We start from the raw sequence: 21,352 nt of genomic DNA, 5'->3' as shown, positions 1-21,352 counted from the left end.
GACTGTGCTTTCATATTCAGAGTTCTCTCTCTCTTTTTTTCCCTCCTCCACCTCTTCCTGCTCTTTTTCCGCATGTCCGAAGGGGTCTTGTGATTGCCTGCCTTCCCCACTGGCTCCATCGGCCTTTGCACTTTTGGGACTCGCTTCTAAGGGCACTGAATCACAGGCACGTTGCAGTCCGTCGCTGGTGGCCCAGCTGCCGTCCTCAACCTCCGTACAGTGCCCAGCGTCTCCCATGCTCTCCCTATCCTCGGGACGGCCGGGGCCACCCCCTGATCCTGCTGCCCACCCGCTCTTCTGCTGCTCTCCACGGCCACGCAGCGTGCACGGGGCATCACTCCAGGGAGCTGTACTGGAATTTGGGGCTTGGCTGCATGGGTTTTCCCTGCCCAGTGCAGCTGGGGGCTTGCCGGTATCGCTGAGCTCATCGGAAGGGCTGGGGGCGATTGTAGCGTCCGGCAGCTCCTCCCTGGGCGGCTCCTCCTGAAACAACACAATTCAGAGGTTAAATCTTCAAGGGAGGCAAATACAGGAGCTGAGACACCCATGCAGGAGGACATGGATATTTTAAATGCTCAAACTTTGCGAGTACAACCACTCCGACAGCATCTGAGGGCATTAGTTTGAGTTTGTCTCTAAAATAAGTCCAGGTTGAATCCTTACCCCACGTGAGCCGCTACCATCCCCACTGCAGCCGGCAAGCAGAGTCCCACAGACAGCCAGGAAAAGGTTTTGAAACTTTCTACCTTCTTTACACCACAAAATGGCTCAAAAATAGGCCAAACTGTGCAGGGGCCATCAGCCAGCGCCCAGAGGTAATGTATGTAGCAGCATCCTCTTATCTTTACTGAGTTTATCCGTCTAAGCAAGCTATATGGACACTACGGGCAGTGATCCCACATTTCCTCCAAAAACACTTCTGCCTGCTCCACAGCACTAAACTCAGGTGGTAAAAAACACTGGGATGTTTCTTCCTTCGTGCAAAACAGTTGCAGCCCTATGGCAGCTGCCCGTTTGTTCAGAGCGGAAGTTTTAAAGGAATTATTTTAGTTCAAGAATTCAGGCTTGAAAAATGTCAGCAGACACCTATGTTTTATAATTTACGCAAGTACCTCCACTCCTGACCATCTGCAGACCGTAGAAACTGCAAAAATTAATTTAAAAAACCCCACCCAGAATGGAGTATTAACTGACTTCACCAGAGGGGCGAGGGAAATGTTGCAAAGCACTGCGCTGCCATCTGTGTGGGGGAAACCTCTCCAAGCCAGCAAACCTCAGCTCTCCCAAACCAGCGGAGGAAAGGCTGTGCCGTGTCCCCTGACACGTCTGGGCTGCTGCGGCCACGGGCAGGCAAATGCAGCTGCCCACAGGAGACAGGCAGGCTTTTGAGTCCCGGTCTGGGATGTTTGTGGTTCCTCTCCTCCCTCAGGTAAGCACAGGTCTGAGATCTCGTCTGAGCTCACACAGCTCGCAGCTGAAACCAGGAACAGACGCCGAACTCGACACTTTAATTGCTCTAGTTCTTTGGGATTCCTCCCCCTTGGAGAGCATCCACGTCAAGACCCTGCTCCCTTGGACAGGGATAGATACAGCTCATGCCAGAGCCCGGGGATGCCAGCTCAGCCCAAGAGGACATCCAAACCCGGATTGAGGCCTGAAAGCTTCTTTTTTATGGTGACTCTGAGCATGTCTGCGTGGCAGTCATTTGGGGCAGCTAAATGCTAGGGGACATCTCTGTCCCGCTTTGGGGACCCCCACTGCCTGGCTCTAAGAGAGCCCACAAGCACGTCTGCTCTACTCCTCTCAGAAGATCCTACTCCTATAAATGCAAAACGCATTATGCGCCCTGTAGACTCGTATCACCCAAACCGCAAGCTCTTACCGCAGTGATGGTCGAGACGTCATGCACACGCTCCTCAGGAACGACTGCCAGCTGCCTGTCTTTCACAGCCAGGCTCTCATCAGCATGTTCAGCGAGGGAAAGGCTCTCAGGACAGCTTGTGGAGGAAGGCTCCTCCTCCCCACAGGGCATCTCCCCTGAAGAAGATGATACCGTACTATCGACAACACCAGGAGTCCCATCAGCGTCAGTCTGAGAGTCTGCAGGGCTCTCCTCTGGGCGGAAACATCCCTGGCAATGTGTGCTGCGATCCAGAGAGCTGCTGGGAATCTGGTCAGGGTCTGACCGAGAGTCTGCAGGGCACGTCTCCAACCCAAAACAGTCCTCACCATCATCACTCAGCTCCAGAAAGTCCCCAGTGCTGTTTATTGAGACGTACTTCTTGGGGTTGCTGTGCTCCACCACCTTCCTCGTGCTGCTCAGGAGTTTGCTGGGTTTGCTGTAGAAGAGAGCCACCCACATATGAAGTATCAGCTTCATCTCTTCCACGTCGTCAGGCAGATCAGGGTCCCAGGGCCTGGAAGGGAAAGCAAACACAGCTTGAAACATCTTCATCCTTCCTCCCGTTGACTAGCACAAGGTAACTCATCTCCTGGTTCCCCACAGCGCTAAGGCCCAATGCAGGGCGGCTGCAAATGCCCAGCTGCAGACACAGATCACTTGATGTGGTTTCCAGCTTGTTGAAAAAAAAAAAAAAAAGAGAAACTCACGGCTGCAAAGGAGGACCTTCACGGAGGAGTTCATGGCTCTAGGTACCAATTCTAGCTGCAGAGCCACAGGAATCATAGAATGGTTTGGGTTAAGAGGGACCTTTAAAGATCATCTAGTCCCATCCTCCCCCCGCCACGGGGGAAGATGCCAGGGACATCTTCCACTGGATCAGGTTGCTCAAAGCCCCGTCCAGCCTGGCCTTGATCACTTCCAATAATGGGGCATCCACAACTTCTCTGGGCAACCTGTTCCAGTGTCTCACCACCCTCACTGTAAAACATTTCTTCCTTATGTCCAAAGCAAACCTTCCCTCTCTCAGTTTAAAACCGTTGTCCCTTGTCCTGTCACTACATGCCTTGGTAAAAAGTCTTTCTCTGTCTTTCCTATAAGCCCCCTTTATATATCAAAAGGCTGCAATAAGGTCTCCCTGGAGCATTCTCTTCTCCAGGCTGAACAACCCCAACTCTCTCAGCCTTTCCTCACAGGAGAGGTGTTCTATCCCTCTGACCATTTTCATGGCCTCCTCTGGACCCGCTCCAAGGGTCCTTGTCTTCCCTGTGCTGGGGACCCCAGAGCTGGACACAGTACTCCAGGTGGGGACTCACGAGAGTGGAGTAGAGGTGGTGGAGTAGCATCACCTCCCTCGACCTGCTGGCCATGCTTCTTTTGATGTAACCAGGATACGGTTGGCTTTCTGGGCTGCAAGCGCACATTGCTGGCTGTCCTGGTTTCGGCTGGGACAGAGTTAACTTTCTTTTTAGTAGCTGGTACAGTGCTGTGTTTTGGATTTAGTGTGAGAATGATGTTGATAACACTCTGATGTTTTAGTTGTTGCTAAGTAGCGCTTATCTTAAGCCAAGGACTTTTCAGTTTCCCCTGCTCTGCCAGCAAGCAGGTGTGCAAGGAGCTGGGAGGGAGCACGGCCGGGGCAGCTGACCCAAACTAGCCAAAGGGGTATTCCATACCATGAAATGTCATGCCCAGTATATAAACTGGGGGGAGTTGGCTGGGCGGCGCGGATCGTGGCTCGGGAACTAACTGGGCATCGGTCAGTGGGTGGTGAGCAACTGCATTGTGCATCACTGGTGGGGTTTTTTTTTTGGTTTTTTTTGGGGTTTTTTTTTTTCCCTTCCTCCCCCTCCTTTTTTGTTATATTCCTTTTCATTACTATTATTATTATTATATTTCATTATTACTATTGTAGTATTATATTTTACTTTAGTTATTAAACTGTTCTTATCTCAACCCACGAGTTTTACTTTTTTTCCCCTCTTTCCTCCTCCTCACCCCACTGGGAGGGGGAAGGGGGAAGCGGCTGCGTGGTGCTGAGTTGCTGGCTGGGGTTAAACCACGACACTGGCTCATGTCCAATTTGTCACCCACCAGTATCCCCAAGTCCTTCTCCGTGGGGAAGACGCACCAGCTTTAACACAGCAAAACTGGGCATCTGAGCATGGGGAAAAAAGGCACTTATCATGCAAAGCAAAGCAAAAAAAGAGCAAAGGGAGCCCCTTCCAAAAGTGCTCCAGACATCCAGCAAGAGACATCCCCTGCAGATGTCCTTCCAGACTTACCCGTGCAGGGCGCGGATGACTGTTTTCTCCAGGGCATCGTTGGTGTACCTGCTGTCCAAATTAAAGAGATACTCTGCCTCCCAACGGCACGTCACCTTCAGGGACTCGCCGCAGATGTTCACTGTGTGGGACTTGGCGAAGTCTTCCTTCAGCCTGGGGGAGAGCAGGCTGCTCCTGCGCCTCATCGCCATGGCCTCGAAGGGCCGCTGCGGGTGGGTGCTGTTCTGCTGGTGGCGGAAAGGCAGGACTTTCCCAACCAGGGGTCCTGCTCGGGCGTTCCTGGTCCCGTTTCTGGAGGGTGCTGGTCCAGGGTAGGGGGCACCTCTGGGATACATGTGTTTCTTTGAGTGCTCAGGCATCTGCGAGGCGTACGAGTGCTCGGCGGAGATGAAGGAGTGCTTGTTCACTTCGGCAGCTTCTTGAGTCTCTCTTGGAGGCAACGCATGGGGTTTTGCAGGGCTGGGGCACGCGATGTTCTTCTTGCTGAAAATCCCAGGGCTTTTCTCCCTGGGAACAGAGGCCAAGTCATTTAAGTCTATTTTTTCAGCAGGAGGAAGCTTCTGGTTCGGCGATGCTTTGCTAGGAGAGGTGGCTCCCTTTGCAAGCTTGTCTACCCTGTGGTATTCGTGGTCGGAAGCAACACGCAAGGATTTGTGCTTGCGATGACTCTGCTGCTCCTTTGCAGAGTCGCTGGAGGACACAGCGATCATCCCACTGTCCCTGGGGATAAACGAAGGAATACCCAGAGCCAGATCAGCCAGCAAGTTCAAGGCGTGGGACTCGTAGTCGTTCCCCTTCACATCGAAACCGAGATCAGCAGCCCTGCCTGGGTAAATCTCACTCATTTGGCTATCCGCTCCGTGGCATTGGGAAGAAACTTCGTTCGGGACGACAGAGAATGGCTCCTTCCACTCTGCATGAGAAAAACAAAGTCAGAGAACAAATGAAGGTCACACAGCTCTGCCTTGAGAAGGGTTCAAAGCAGGCTTTCTGTATGGCAGGAAAAAGTGTCTCTCCAACACGGAATTTGCGCACTTAAAAAAAAAAAAACCAACATCTCCATGGTCACACAGGCCATGGCTACTACAAAACGATCCAGAGTTGGAAACCTAAGCGACTTCAGGAGGGGGGGTTTACTCTCAGAAATAAAAGGCATGGGATCCAGAGTGAACAAAATTTCCCTTGGCCTCTGTGCACAGGGTAGTTTGGCCACTTAAATACAGCTGAGATATTTTAGGTGTTTCCTTAATCCTTTTTATTTTGCTTTAAATTTTCTTGTAGTTTGAGTATTTGCAATCTTCACAGATAAACACTGCGCTATGCTTTCAATAATCCACAGTTAAAAAAAAAAAACAAACAACCCTCTAAAACACAGAGAAAAACCAGCCTGCCCTCATGCTTCCCCCACTGCACACCCTCTCAAGAGCATAACCTGCCCCTGAGCTGTACCTCAGAGCACACGCAGAAACCTGGGGGCTCCCAAAGGCAGCCAGAGCACAGCAAATAAGTGTAGATTTAGTTTTCAGTGTTAAAAATGCCCCTCACCATGGCTCAAGGCCCATATTCATAAAAGCAGAATGAAGTCATTAAACAAGGTTAATGCCTCCAGCGCAAAAATCTCTCTTCAAGTAAAACCTTATTAAATCACATCTGTGCTGAAGTCCTACATGTTACATTTAATTTCCTTGAGAACTGCATAGTAAGACATATAAATTGAGTATTTCTTACAGCTAAACACTCTTATTTTGCATTGTTGGCAGATCCTGGCATTCAGCAGGACCTATCTGACACCCTGCCCGTGCGAGAGCACTGGCCAGATCCGCTCCGGGAACCCTCACGTGACAAGGGCAAGGAGGGGCGGCGTTTGATACACACACGCTGATGAAAAGTGCCACGTTTCAGGAACACGTGGCAATAAAAGACCAAGAAGAACGGATGAACTGAGCTGAGGTGGCTAAACCAGTCTTCAAAGTCCCCACCTCCACCAGGAAGGGGAAAAAAGAAAGACCAGAGACAGATCCGAAAAAGGACATCAAAGCGCGAGTGTGAGAAAACACGACAAATTAACAGCAAATGACTCTCCTGTTCCATCATTTATTTTGGCACCGTAATACTGGTTCTCAGTTTAACAGCAGACTCCCGGCCAGGACCTGCAGACGCTACACTCAGGGGCTGTCCACGCTGCCTCTTAAATCCGCTGCAGTTTGTCTGCAAAGGCTGCGACAATTCGACTCTTTTTAAAATGACCGGATTTACAACGTAACGGGCTAAAAATCTAGGCAGACGCTGGCTACGAGCAGAGGTTCTAATGCTCTGTCCATGAGCTGCCTCAACGCAGTTTCAGAGCTCAGCAGTTAAAAATCAGGCTTTTTAAACTATCCGAGCAGTTTGCCAAGGATGCAAACCGAAGGTTTAGGAAAGGATTCAGAAGACACCCCCTGTGGTTTGTACATCCTGTAACGGCGATTTTCACGGTCGCCTTCGTGTTTTACACTACTACGCGTAACTGGGTGCCTGCAGGCTGTGGGGCAGCAGCACTCAGATCCCAATCCAGACCCTCAGCACTAAAACTCGTAAGGCCCTTCGGCTGCTGCCAAACGTGCTGTTACTATCATCCGGTCGTGACCTGACCGTGATGTTTGATGGCTCGGCTTTTAAAGGAAAGATTTCCACAGGGAACAGCACTCTTACCACTTTCTGCTTGCTTTTTAGCTTGAGGTTTCGATGGGCTGTTAGCCACACTTTTTAGCATCTTACTTTTCATTGGCTTCGTGGCAGTCTCAGCAACAGGAACCTTTTTCATGTCTGGATTCTTTAGTGTCTTTGGTCTCTTTGTTTCCAAGCCAGGATCGTCGGGTGCTGAGGTTTCCTTCCGAACAGGTTCAGACTGTGTTTTGTGTACAAATTCTGCAGATAGGACCTCCGCACCTGGGACAAGGAAAAGGGAGGGCACTTCTTTTGGTTTGAGACATATTCAGATTAAAAAGGAGTAATTGCAAAATATCCAGTTAAGGAATGTGGAAGGACTGCTTTAGAAACGATTGGCAGCAGCAGAGTAGTCTTCAATGACTTGATTTATGCATCTGATCTTACAAATGGGTTTGTTACTGATGTGAGTGATCAGTAAGCAGTTATTAAAAATTAAGTATCACTTGTTAAGCTCATTAAAAGCCTGCTTTCCTGACCTAGAATAGGTGTTCTCTGGGGATAAGTCACTCTAATTCCTGCCTGGCACACTTGCATCCTGAGGGTACTTATTTACCTCTCCAAGAAGCACACAAGAACCTCTCCCAGATCCACCAGCAACGCCACCCAGGCCCGAGGCAACGTGCCCCAGGACAAAGCTTGATGGACTGTGCATCAGAGCGGACTTCAGTCCGCAGCGGGCAGACGCCGTGCCACCCCCTGTGCTGCACGACAGCCCGCTTCCACAGTCGCTGCCGCTACCTGTGATGTGTGTAAACGCAAGGGGAGGTCGCCGAGTATGACACTAACTGCAGGCAGGTGGTCCTTTGGATGTTTTCAGCCACGTTTCGCCACCAACGTTGAGATTCATCTCAACCCACTTTGAGTGTCTCTACAAATCAGGTGGAGGCTCAGGCTGGTTTAAAAGGACAGGCTTAGCCTATCCTTGGCAGTGAGACAGGAGCCTTCAGAGGACAATGTATGCCACTGAGACACCTCGCATGAGCAGCTGAGGCCAGATACCAGCTTTCAGCAGAGTAAGTCGGGCGGGATCAATCTCACACTTCTAGTTTCTGCAAGGCTACAGCAAGAAAGTTGACTCTCAGGGAGTCACAACGTGACCCTGTAGGGTGGCTGGTTATCTAGGCAGCCTGTAATGACAACGGCTTTGGCAACTGCTCCTTGCCTGAGCCTTCGACAGCCCGTGGACAAGGGATGCAATAACCATGACCTGGCTGATGCACAGTCAGCCGTAAGCAAAGGAAAGCAACAGCATGGACCACTGCACCAAGTTTCAGGCACCTTCACTGAAATCCCGTCATAGCCCTGGGCTCCTTCCCAAGTTGAACAAGAGACTGTGGAGGCATTACCACAGACCTGTTGGGATGCTCTCAGGAGGTGTCTGCTTGCTCTGGGCACCTGGGGGGATAGCGAGGGGACATGGCTCCTCGTGAACCCTGGGTATCCCAGCTGGATACCCTGGAGAAGCAGGAGGAAGTCAGTCCCATTTATACAGCACTTACCTCTTTTCCTTCTGTGTGGAAACTGCAAATTGGCTAATTTAAGCATCGGCTCATTGGAACTGGCCATGAGCCCTGGCTTTTTAGGAAAAGAGAAAGAGATGTTGATTTTCTTCTTCTTGGTTGCTTTCCTGTTCCTGCCGCTGTCCCCCATAGGATGCATTTGCATCTTGAGGGGTGACCATTTTCTCCTGGTGCTGGTCACAACGGCTTGGCTGGATTTCCTCCTGCTCTGCTGCACCCATAGCTTGCTGGCCGAGTTGACGTCTTTTGTGGGCCCTTCACCACCCTGGCCCAGCCCCACCGTGGGCTTTGGGTTTTCACTTTTGACTTTTATTTCCGCTGCTGTGTTGGGAGGAATAGGGTCTGGTGGCACAGCTGAAGAGAATTCCACTTTACAATCAGCCTCTGAATCGCCGCAAAGAGACTGAACAGCACCAGTCAAACATCCTAAGGCAGCCGACATTTCCAGAGTATAGCTGCTGGGATCGGAGAGGTAACGCTGCAGCTGGGCGAAGGACTGCTCTGAGCATTTTTTGAAGGGATTAGTACATTCATCCTCGGTTGGTGAGAGGAGAGAAGAAAGGGGAACTTCGCTGTTTTGGCCAGAGGTGGGCTGTGTATTTTGATCAAGCTCTGCGTATTCCTGGAAGTGCTGTTTGATACGTATGCTGGTACTGACTGCGTCCCCCCATGAAGAACTGGTGGCTTTCTGTAAGGCATAGCGAAGTCCAGGCAAAACTGAGGCTATTTTTAATGAGATGTCACTATCGTCACTATCTTCCCTTTCATCTTTTGGATCGTGCTTTTCAACTGTGAAAGGAAAATAATAGAATTTTACTCATATTAAAAAAGGATTAAATTCCCCAAATCACCTCACTGTTGCATGCAAAGAGAACATGAAAGCTATGAAAAAGTCCCAGAAGCCAACCTACAAAAAGCTAGCCCCAGGGGCAACGTCCTGGTTTGATGGATGCTTGTAACTGCTGAAGGTAAAAAAGAATTGCATGTAGGAGTCAAAAGTGGATTAAACTAAGATGAAAGACTGCTGTTGTATCAGCTAGCCCCATTCTGCAGGAAATTACAGGGTGAGATCGCACACGTAGCGGTCTAAGTCCCTTCACTCCAGCAACTCTCGCTACATCCAACATTTAGGACAGTCAGAGCTCTGAAGATACATTGGTTTTGTTGGGTCTTTTTTAAACCTGTTTAAATTTAGGGTTGACCATGCAGGGTGTTTAGACTAGCACCGTTTTCAGATCACTTGTGTTGTTTATGTCCCTGTTCAGATGCAACTTTCAGCAGCTCCATCTCTACCTGCTGTCAGCGTGGGCGGACGCACTTCACGTGAAGGCACCACATTAGTGCTCTGGAGTGGGATGGGACATACAGACTTCCTCAAGCAGATCTGGGGACCGTATAAATAAATAACATGAACCCCTGGGTGATTTTCTAAAGCTGGAGGACTGATACTACTGAAAAAGAGCTGGTGTTTCTGTTTTCAGCAGGACCAATGCCCTACCACATAAACTGCGCAGTATCATAAAAGCCTTGGGTTCAGCTCCCAGTAGTGATCAACGAGTCCCAAGGCTCGAGGGTGCCCGTCCTCGCAGATGTCACTGTGGAAGTAGGCTCTGCTTGGCATAGCAGCATCCTCTTGGTGTCTGGAAATGCCTGGAGAGCCGGTGTGATATGCAGAGCCTGTCTGTTGAGCTCCCCTTCCGCACAAGCCAGACTTATCCGGCTTCATCTGCTGCAACCCAGCAGTCTGATGTTGGTGCTTCGCATCCGCAGGCTTGGCCCATCTGCGTGTTATGATCCGACTCCGAGGTTTCTTTTGGCTGCAGGGCCAGGCTGACAACCCCAGTGCCCTTCCCCATCACGTCTCTTCCCAGCAAGGCAAAGGCGTTTCCCTTCCCCTCCCAGATGCGTGATTTTCTTCGCCTATTGGCCCTGCCTTGCACTGGCAACGCTGGTCCTTGTTACCGGCAAGCCCAGGCGTCCCCGTGAGCCGGCTCCCAGCTGCCTGCCTCCGCTGCTGGCTCAGGAACGCTGCGGCACGTCTGCACAGCGGGCTTGTTACGCCTGCCCTACATTCCTCCCGACGGCTGTCTGGACAGGAAAGGAACAGATTCAGAGGCCGCTTGTTTCAAAATGGGAAACATTATTCATGCTTCGAGTCTGAGCCAAGTGACTTCAAACGTGTCCGTCCTTCACCCTCCTTTTCTCTTTGCATCTCCCCTGCCGTCTTCGGTGACTGTCCCTTTTCAACCCCAAACCCCTGCACAGCTCTGCTTATCTTCATAGAAAGGAGAAGCCCTAAAGGAAAAAGGGTTTATAATCCCAGCGAGAAGAGGTCTCGGACCCAGAGGACAGTCAGGGCTGGCTGGGGTAACGCCGCTCGCATAGGCAGAATGGCACAGCATGTGCAGGAGTCCTGCTGGCACCAGAGGGAAAATATCTGGAAGCCATCAGCGTTCAGATCACGACGTGTAACAACATTGAGCGTTTACTCAATGTCATCCTCTCCCCCTGCCTCTTCGCTTTGCCACCAGCTGCTCTCTGGCTGCCCAGGCTTTGCCTCCTCTTTAGCATCAACACCAGCCACAGGCAACGTCTGCTACAGCCCCACACCTTCCTACCAGCCAGCTGCTTGCATTGTCTTCGCTCTGGGATGCTCCTTACGCCTGGTGCCCTCTCCTGTCTCCACCACCTTCTTCCACAATAACCCTCTTCAAGATAAATACCTCCTTGCCTCGTTCTCCTCTCCCCCAGCACACAGTGCTCGCAGTCAGCCTTTCACGAATAGATCCTCTGCTCTGGAGGGTATTTTCTGCCTGTTGCGGGGCTGGTCAGCAAGATCTCAATATCTGGGCGGTCAGTTCCACCTCCGGTTTGCTCTCCAGGCATTCTTCCCCTTCACCTCACCCAACTTCAAGCCCTTGCTTCAAGCGTCACAGCAACAACCTGATCCCAGGTTTGACCTGGCACTTTGGATCTTCAGTCTGCCTCAGGAGGAGCCTGCCTCCCTCCTACACCTAGATAAGAAACTAGAAAAGTTGCCACGCTAACACAGCCTCCAGCACGTCCTTAAAGTTAGGTCGACTGAATTCAGGCATCAGACATTCGCACCCTGCACTGCCAAGTTACCATCATGTCTTCACCCGACTTACAAGCCCACTTTGTATGCGGATCCTGAAGGACAAAGTTTATAGCTGGAGGTTAAACACCAAAAAAGACAAAGCAATCCATGCTCGGATGTGCCGGCGGGTCCTGTCGGCTCTTCTGCCGATTTTGTCTTCCGGGGAGGGGAGATGTCCTGTGCAGCTCTGTCGGCAATGCCAGCCATCACTCACACAGAGGCAGACTGAAATACCAGTGTGTGCTGGCATAAACAGTCTCTTGGCTTGTCCCTAGGATGACTCAACAAAAAGCAAGCCAGAAGTTATGCAGAGCAAAAGGCCCCTGTTTACATGTGGCTTGGGGATCTGCAAGGCTAGAAGTATTACTGGTGGAGTGGATGCAGTGAGAGAGGTGCCCGGATGAAGCTGTCCAGGGGAGGCAGAGCAGTAACTTTCTTTATGTCCGCAAGAGGAAATTGTAGTGTGAATATTTCCACACAGACAGTGCAGCAAAAAGCCAACAGATACAGAGAAAATTTGAGGCAAATGCAACAGAGGTTGAAGCTCATTCTTATTTCGAGATCTGCAGGTTCAAACTGTGCAATCTTTATTTTCTCTTATTTAGTGCCTCTGTGTTTGTTCTGCATGAAAAGAAGCATGTTTTGGGGCTGCAAACAGCCTGGATTCACCTCCCAGATCCCAGAGCCGTGACTCTCCTTGATGGCAGCAAAGCACTGTGGCTCTGCTCAACACCATCTCCTTGCCTCCCTCCCTCACCTGTCACGCACCCTGACCAGTCGTCACAACTCCGCTACCAGCACCCCACAGCAGAGAAGTCACACAATACGGCTGAACCTCCAAACCCTCGCTGCTCTTTAGGGAGCAATGCCCCTCCCCACCTCTCCTCTCCCTCCCCACGCCAGCAGCGACCTTTCACGGAGCCCATTTTCACTTGTTATCTCAGCAGAAAACAATTCACTTATTTTTTAGGGTAGGCTTTTTTCCTGCTGGTTTAGCAAATCACATCAGCTCCACGCAGGGTCCAGCAAGTGCCGTGTGTCGTTTCACCCCCCTGAGCACGGCTCCAGCACGCTTTCAGGGACGTAAGCCAGGCTCTGCAGGAGTCAGACTCCCATGTGCATACATAAGACAGATCAGGGAGTGGATGCTGCTGAAAATTGACTGAGAGGGAGAAAAGTATTTGTCACTCCCATCAACTTCCTGCAAAGGGGCAAGGATGTGCAGTGAATGGGCGAGGCAGGGAACCTGGTTTAGATCAGCTTAAAATGCAGCGTAGCTAGAGTTGGGACTTCTCTCTCCTCTTTTAACACCCTTTGCGCTAAAGCTGTAGGTGGTTCTGAGCAGAGAAATGAGCTCTTCAAGGGGAACGTGTCTGGGAGGACCCTCTGGTGAGGATCCCACACCCAAAACACAGTGTCTGAAGCCAGCAAAGGGAACCTCCCTACCTCTCAGGCACACCGACCGGGATGAGGTGAACAGAAACAGGGCCAGGAGGCTGACGGGCTCCTTGGGATCAAACCCTATGAAAGAAAGCAACAGGTTTTGTTTAGACTGAGGGTGCCCACCCTCCATCTCTAAAACAGAGCAGGATGTTTAAGCACAGATATTGGTTTCTACGTAGCCATGCCTTACCATCATCTCGTGCCAAGGCAGAGGACGTGAGGAGGATAAGAACTCCTTGATCTTGTAAATATTTGATGATTGCCTATAACAAACACATACAAAGTTAGAGCAACCACTCCCTTTCCTCCTTAGCACACTTTATATCACTCAGCATGACCGTCAACAAGCCCTGATTGCCGATAAGCGTGTGCCAACACCACCAGCTCATTCCCTGTTGAGAAGGACACTGTTTGTTTCATGCCATTGGGTCAACTGGGATCTGTAACCAAAAGCATTCCATTTATTTTGTTATTCAGCTCTCAAATTCCTCCCATCTGTTCCATAAAAAATAAATATGCTTAGCCAAACTAGCTGTAATTAATGAACAAGGTTAGCAATTTTAGTCCCTTCAGTTCAAAAACTCCTGGGCGTCTCAGCCAGGAATTGCTTTCTGCAGCCCAAGGGGAAGGTTTTCCCAGCAGGGAAAGCAAAGCTGGACACCAGCATCTGACAAAATACAACCAACTGTTCCAGCCACAAGCCTGACTGAAGTTCAGGCAACGCAGCTTGCTTATTAGCAGCACCAGTATCAATGAACATGTGAGAAAAAATTTGCTGAGTCTAAGAGACGCCTGCAACTCTGTCTCAGAGCTGGATGACCCCATGTCTAAAAAGATACGAGCTCTTGTGTTTGGGTGTTGCTTGATGCCTCGTCACAGGGCTTGGCTTGGACGGCCTTTCCCTCCGTGGGGATACCCATTTGGATCTCTTTCTTCCATGCAGACGCATCTTTTCAGGAAACTTACAGGAACTGAATAACCCCAGGGCTTCTAATGCTCTGTGAAACTTCACTGATCCCATTCAATACATTCAGACATAACGGAGGATTGGACTAACGCCCACAGCCTCATTTCTCCAGGACAACAGAACAACTTTGGAAATGCTGAACAATTTCAGCATAATATTCACTATTCAGAACAGTAGCTCCTTGCTTTGGTTGTCTGAAGCCAGCAGAGCAGAAGGGATAAGAGCCAGCATCTCTGCTGCATAAATCCAGCTCAATGAAATAGCTGTGGTTTCTCACCGACAGGCTGATTTTCAGGCAGGTGAGGAGGAAAGTCAAGCCATAAGGCAGCAGCCACCTGACACAGAGCTGAGAGACATCACCCAGCACCCAGAAGACTACAGCTGGCCTCAGGCAACCCCACCTACCCCCAGCCACCCTTTCGTTTTCACTTGGGCCCTGCACAAGGTGGGTGCCTGGCCCCACGCACCACTGAAAGGGAAAGGAGACGGAGGGCGTTTTTCATTCGCACTTTTGGGAGCTGCCGCCAAAGCGGATTCACCCATGGCCCATTCAACAGCATGCTAAAGGGAGGGAAGAAGCACACCCAAAACGCGCTGTGACTGTTTCCTCATTGAAATAGGGGAGATATCTTAATCCAGTTTGACAGATCTATCTAAGGAAACGATGCTCGAGGGCTTTCAATACCAAACTGCTCACGGCCACAACTCAACCATCTCATCTTTGCCGACCCCTCTAGCGAGCCCAGCTCTGCTGGGCTTGGCAGGATGCATGTTACAATCCTCAGTGGCTGCAAACATGGTGTAATGCACCGGAACAAGCTGCTGTCACGGATCCCAATAAGAAAGGCACTTGGACTCTGTAAAGTATTGATTAAAATATCCTGTATTGGTGAGAACAGCAGAAGAAAAAAGGGATAGCATAGATATTTCCCTTCAGATTCTGGGAACCTCAAGATGAGCTGCAGCACGGACAGATCTGTGCCCCAACCAGAGGTCCAACTGATGCTGCACAGTTCAGGGTTACCTGCACATGAAGGGACATTAAGATTGTCTTTGTTATCCCCTTTTTTCTTCTCATGTTGTTACCAATAAAAGATAGTTTAATCAATATTTTAGGGAGTCAGAGTGTTTTTCTTATAGGGATCCACAACAAACGCTTGCTCTGGTACGTTACATGTGGGAAGCTGCACATCAGTGGGCAGCTCTTCAGCAGCGCTGCACAGCAACAGCACTTCCAGGCAGTTCATGGGCCGCTGCCAACTTATAGTGAGGGGAGGATATGCCCAACCAGCCGTGAGTTTGCAGCCGTGAATTTACAACCATGACTCTACAGGAAGCATCAGATGTGAGAGAGCAACCAGCAGCAGCAAAGCCAAACCCAACCCAACCACAAATCCCAGCAGAGACGCAGGTGCTGCGCTCCACAGGGGTGAGGTTTATCCCTTGGAGTCACAAGGAGACGTGACAGTCACACTGGGAACAAAAAGACCCCAGTGTGCTGGAAAAAAAAGCCCTATCAGATAATATATCGCAAGGGAAATTCCCCATTAAAAAAAAGGATAAATCTCAACATCTTCAGAGCTCCCAGAAGCTCATGAAGTTTCGGCAGCATTAACTGTGAGTATCTAGCTGAGTGGGGGCTATTTTTCAGCTATGAGGGAGAAAGGCAAGCACGTGACAGCTTATGTCTTTTGCTTAGTAATTATCATTTTGGCACTGGGGGACTTTGCTTCTGCTTTCTTAATATATCAGATCCCCTTGCAGTCCTTGTCCACCATGCTGTTTGCAATGCAAGGGGGGAAATCATTAATAAAGACAATAAAATAATCTCATCTGGCATAAACATAGCCAAAGAAAAGGTCTGCCTGGTACAATATCTTCTGCTCAGCAGGGCATGCTCACCCTAGAAATCAGTTCCCAGCTCAGAGTGGGTAATCTTCAGTTAACAGTTTATATACAGAAAGACTAAACTATGTTTGAGAATAACAAAGCAGGAAAATAATACTTAAAGCAGGGAAAATCATTCCATTTTGTATTAGTTCAGAATCTGTGAATAGTGTTACCAAAAGTTTCAAGAGATCATTTAAAAGGCCACTTTCCTCCCAGAACGACAACGTTTTAAAATACTTACCAAGTCCTTTTCCTTTAGATTTTCTACTAACTGATCCATTTTATATTGATCCTTATTTGATATTTCTACTTCATACAGACTGAAGTAAACACCCTGAAAGCAGACTGCAGACAAAAGAGAGAGAATTTGATGTTGAAATAGTGCCTCTTGCATGAACTCGGAACAAAGAAGTGCTCCTGTACCAGGAAGATGGATGTGCAATTGGTGGAAGCACTGGGTTTTAAAAAAAAGTATCAAGATTTCCTAAGCTGGTATATGCACTCATATCGCAGTGAGTTTCCTCTTCAACCCGTGGTTCACAGGAGATGTTTCCTATCTTATCTCTGCAGCTAACAAAAGCAATTTAACCAATGCTGTGTGCTTCAACAGAGACAGGGAGCCTTTCAGAGGGAAATATCTCATTCTAACATGCCATACTCTCCCCTGCTGTGGAGCATCCTTATTCCACACCCTGATCCCCAAAGGAGTTTAACAGAGGCAAGATCTCGGACCCATCTCACCCCTCTGAATTTCACAGCAAAATTCTTCTGTTCAAGTATTTCCTCTCTTTCACCAGCCGATCTTAAGACTGTGGCTCCACGGCACCTTCATCAAGCGTTGCTGTGGCCTCCCCCCACCTCTCCTGCCCTGGCACTATCCCGTGTCCATCTGCACTCTAAGCTGAATGCTAACCCCCAAAACGGGCTGGCTGTCAGCCGGCCCGATCACTGCTCCAACCTGGCTCAGCAGAGCTGATACACAGATGGGAGGCAACACTGCAGCAGTCCACACTTATTTTGGTGCCGGATGACATGGAAACGCACCTGGAGCTTCTGCAAATCACATCCAGAGCCCTCCATGTGCAACTTGCTCTATCCATGCCAGTAACTGTGTGTCCGCTGCAAATGCACAGCCACTCACAGCCAGCAGGAGCTCAACGCCTTGGGGCTGAGAGCTGCCAGGCTCGTCAAAACTCCAACCCAAAAATCAATCAGCAGTATGAACCCCAAAGTGTAATTAGACACAGGTCCCCTCCTCCCCACCCTGCACTGACCAGGACAGAGAGTGGCTGACTATAGGCAAGTGGGATCTCTTAGCACCACTAAGGGGACAGTAGAGCCCTTCTCTCCCTTCCCTAAATATGTGCTTTTATTTGCTGATTGCTGAGCGTTCCCTGCCTCTCCCCAAGGTTTCTGGAGTCCTCTCCCCTCTCACACTGCCATTCACTGTCACTGTCAGTCTCCTTGAAGTGACAAGTAGGTTACCTGTGACCCAAGGCTACTGCAGGCAGCCACATCTTTTGGCTTTCGCTGGCAGCTACCCCCATCTGCCCAGATGCAGGAGACACTGGGTCAGACCCCAAGAGGTGGAGTGTCCCTCACCTCGTAGGGAGATCACGTAAGAAGGGGAAAGTTTGTCTCCCTGCATTTACTCTCAGTTGCACCATGTTTGGCACCTTGCAGGATGAGAGCCCAGGTCTCTAAACAGGGTCTCCCACCCTGTCCTGTCCCGTCCCAGGAACGGGCTGATTAAAGGGCTGCTTTGGGAAGAGGATTATATCACACCAGGAGACCATATAAAGCGTGGACAGGAAAACATCCCTGTGCTGCCTTGGCACTTTTCCTCGCTTATCTGCAATCAGCCACCCTTCAAGACAAGACCCAGTGCTACGTGGACCTGAGCTCTGACCCCCCGTGGCAATTCCTATGGCACAGCACAAGCACGTTACTCATCACGCTGGTGGGTTTTGCACTCACCTTCATTCTCAATGTAATTTCTTTTCCCAAATGCAGCTTCTGGTAGCTTTTTCTTCAAGTCGGACAAACCCATGACATGGTTAATATCCAGGTTGGGAGGCCTGTGGGGATAAAGCAGCAGACGGTGAGACCACAAGCATAAAAGGCCCTCTGGATTAAGCATTGCAAAGAGTCCTGGCTGTCCTGTCACTGTGAAGCCAGAGAAAGCAGCTCTGGAGAAGGCTGGAGAAGGTGCAGCTTGCTTAGCACTTTGCTGATTTGAGGATCCTGTTTGTAAACACCTCCAAACACTGATATTGGTGGCTGTGTTACTGGTTGTCCCTGGCTGTTTCAAATTGCTGCCTGCTGGTTGGCTTCTGACTACTGAAGATTTTAAATATCTCATTTTTTTGAATGCTAGTTACCTCACTGCTTTATTTGCCATCATGCCCATCTGTAAACAGAACTGGCTGATCGTACATGCACCATCAGGAAGCCCACTTCTCACAAGGAGAAAAATCCCAAGCAGGAATAATTCATTTGGAATAAACATCCCAAAGCAGTTAACAAAGAGAGATGACAAAATACAGCCGTTTCCAGCTGCAGTTCAAGGCCTGAAACCAGCACATCTGATCTCATCGCCTCATCCAGCTGTTGCTGTGACATTGCACCGCTGGCTGCCCAACAGAGAGACAAAACTGGCTTTCGCTGGTACACAGACACCCAAAGGTGTAACGCTTCACACTCCACAAATTGCACAGAAAGAAGAGAAAGGGGCAACTTACAGCTGGGCTGGAATCGTGGAGCTGTATGGGGTCCTCAGGGCGATGTTGCACAAAAGCTGGCCCCGGATGGAGAGCTGCCCCCTCCATGGACAGTACAATGCTACAGGCAAAAGGGAGAACGGCTCAGAGAAAGCAGGAGAGGAGAGGAGGGCAAACAGAGAAAGGCACATGTATAAAACAAAAACAACCACCAGATGCTCCTACCTTTGTGATTAAGCTCAGGTCTAGAGAAAAGGGAGAAAAAGAGGAACATTTAGCAATGGGAAAAGGAAAAACAGCCCACAAAAGTGATTGGGTATTTTGGAACGACAGCAAGTTGCTTACAGGCTCTCTATATCTAAGACGGGCATTTCCTTCGGCTCCCTGTACTGGCAGGCGATGACTATGTACGGGCAGATCTGCCTGGGCCGCTCGGCAGTGCTGCCATCGGACACTTCATACACGTAATACTGGGGTGAGAAGGCAAACACAGATGAAAAAAAAACAAGGTGAGGAATGAGCGAGGCACCTGGGCCAGCACTGTGTTCCCCTGCAGCCCGCAAGCGAGCTGTCTGCACAGTCCTGTTGCAAACCGATACCTGGCTCTGCTCGAAGGCCTGGCAGTGGCTGGTGTTTGATGGTATGTTGTTTCTGCTCACGGCGACATGGCAGTCATAGCCGGGAGATGGGCAGGTATAGCTGGTTGTGTAGTTCTCAGATACCACCTTGACCTTCCCCTGTGCCAGAAAATTTACCAAAAAAAAAAAAAAAAAAAAGAATACACATTAATTGTTCGCAGAAACTTACTTTTAAAGACCTCTGAATCCTCCTTTTCCCCAAAGACAGTGTTGCTGGCAGCCCCACCACTGTCAGGGGGTTGCATGCGTTTGTGTCCTTCCAAACATGAGGGCCTGACTCAGCCAAGTTCAGCATGGCAGACAAATCTGCACTGCTCAGGAGAGCAAACGGGAGCAGCGTGTTTTCGGTGCCAGCTACAGAAAGCAGGAGCCAGTGCGGAGTGGAGAAAGCGGCCACACACCAGCCCCATGGAGGAATAGAATGGGGCTGTGATCTGAGCCACCTTAGGGCTCCCCCCTCAAACCCCCAAAACGCATGAGAGTCCAGGGAAAAAGGTGACCCTATGGGGAACTTCTGATCTCAGTGGTGGAATCTGGAAGGTCCGCTGCATCCTCTGCTGCCCTGCAGGCCACCAGTCAAACCCGGCTGGATCTCTTGCTTTCTAGCCTGACACATCCCACAGTCAAAAATCCCGACGAGCTCTCAACAGAGCTGATTTTACACTCCACCACAGTTATGGGCACCAACATCTCCTTAAAAACTGCTTGCACTGTATGGCAGCTTCTGAAAACCATTCCACATAAAAAGACTTTTTACCTTAATTAGCTTACAAATGACAATATAGCCTGATTTTCCATGATACCAGGGTCTCGGATGAAGACAGTCTGCATACTTGGAAATATAAACCCCTGCGAAAACAAAGCGATGCAAGATAATGTGAATCATCTGTTGAGTAAAGCTGATTGCCAAAAAAACCCTGTAAAGAGGACCTTCCTTGTGGAAATGGGAGTCTCTGCAGAGCCAGTGCTGCAAACCAGAGCAGCACTTGCTGCCATAAAAAGGGTGAAACTTGAGTCTTTCTGACTCTTTTCCCTTTTTTTGACTGCTTTGTATGGAACGGCATTATATGTTTCAGGGTCAGCTCTAGGAAAGGAGTTAACTTGGGTTTCTCCTAGGAGAAGTAGCCCAGCTAATGTCAGTTTTGCCCACACTACACGAAAACATACCAAGCAAGGGCTTGTCTCTTACATGAAGATCTGGTGAAGGGATTCCAGGTCAGACTGCAAGTGGGGCAGACACTTTGCTCAGTCTGGAGTCACGCAAAGGTAACGTACATGTTTATATGTGGGGAACACACACTGCAAGGGCACGAGAGCAGGCCCATGGCATGGCATAGACCCTCCCAGGCCCCTTCCTTGGCTCTTTATGGCCCTTCAGCGTCCCAGATGCCAACATGAACCTTCCACCCTGTGACAAGGCCTATTCTGACATGGCTTATTCCCATCCCTCCTCCATGCTCAGGGCATATCATATGTGGATTTATTGGGGGGTGTGGTGTTGGCTCTTCACTCCTGCTTCATATTTGTAGACAAGATGGGTAGAGAAGTACGTGGCGGGGGGCAACAGGGACTGGGCAGGGGAAGGGCTACAAAGAGACACATCATAATATTCATCTCAGTCCGTCAGAACTAACATATACACCCAGATAAATAACCAGTTCTTGCTTGGTTTTGCATTCACTGCCATTGACTGTTCAATAATTAGGTGTCTTGGCCTGCAAAGGCTTGCGGAACGAGCACTGGGAGACGTTCTGCTTCTGGCAGAAGGATTTCTTTGAGTAACGTGTCCTGCACTGCACATCTTGAGGCCCCAGATCTTTGGGCAAGGAACAAGCACGGACTGAAAAGGGCTTCGACATGTCACGATCTGCTCCGGTTATTAACAAGACTGGTGGCAAAAGCTCAGCAAACAGACTCTGAAGAGCAAACTGGTGGGGAGAGCTGCCAAAAAGCCGCTTTGGTGACAAACGTTGTTATTAACAAGGGAGAAAAAGCCTGAAATGGAGAAGTGAAGAGACAGTAACATTCCCTGGGGGAGATCCCACCCTTATCTGCTTGATCCAAACAAATGCAGATTCCCACGTAAGAAACACGGGAGTTTCCATGGATCTTTGCAGTAAATAACAAGGCAGTTATCAGGAGTTTGTCTGGGCTTTTGCTAT

At 49.7% G+C, this 21,352-nt stretch overlaps 1 protein-coding gene across 1 annotated transcript in view; it reads right to left on the bottom strand.

Annotated features, from left to right (window-relative positions):
• TASOR2 (transcription activation suppressor family member 2) overlaps window positions 1–21,352 on the bottom strand; it is a 43,991-nt gene that overhangs the window by 8,409 nt on the left and 14,230 nt on the right. Inside the window, 12 exon segments of the mRNA XM_050906106.1 lie at window positions 52–483; window positions 1,883–2,417; window positions 4,186–5,098; window positions 6,877–7,113; window positions 8,394–9,203; window positions 12,979–13,053; window positions 13,166–13,238; window positions 16,074–16,177; window positions 17,810–17,910; window positions 18,574–18,695; window positions 18,918–19,022; window positions 19,948–20,039. Of these exon segments, the coding sequence (XP_050762063.1) occupies window positions 52–483; window positions 1,883–2,417; window positions 4,186–5,098; window positions 6,877–7,113; window positions 8,394–9,203; window positions 12,979–13,053; window positions 13,166–13,238; window positions 16,074–16,177; window positions 17,810–17,910; window positions 18,574–18,695; window positions 18,918–19,022; window positions 19,948–20,039 (3,599 nt within the window).

Source organism: Gymnogyps californianus, chromosome 1 (genome assembly GCF_018139145.2).
Source record: "Gymnogyps californianus isolate 813 chromosome 1, ASM1813914v2, whole genome shotgun sequence".
Lineage (NCBI taxonomy): Eukaryota > Metazoa > Chordata > Aves > Accipitriformes > Cathartidae > Gymnogyps > Gymnogyps californianus.
The sequence above is the reverse complement of the archived record's forward strand: the minus strand, read 5'-3'. Positions and strand labels throughout refer to the sequence as shown.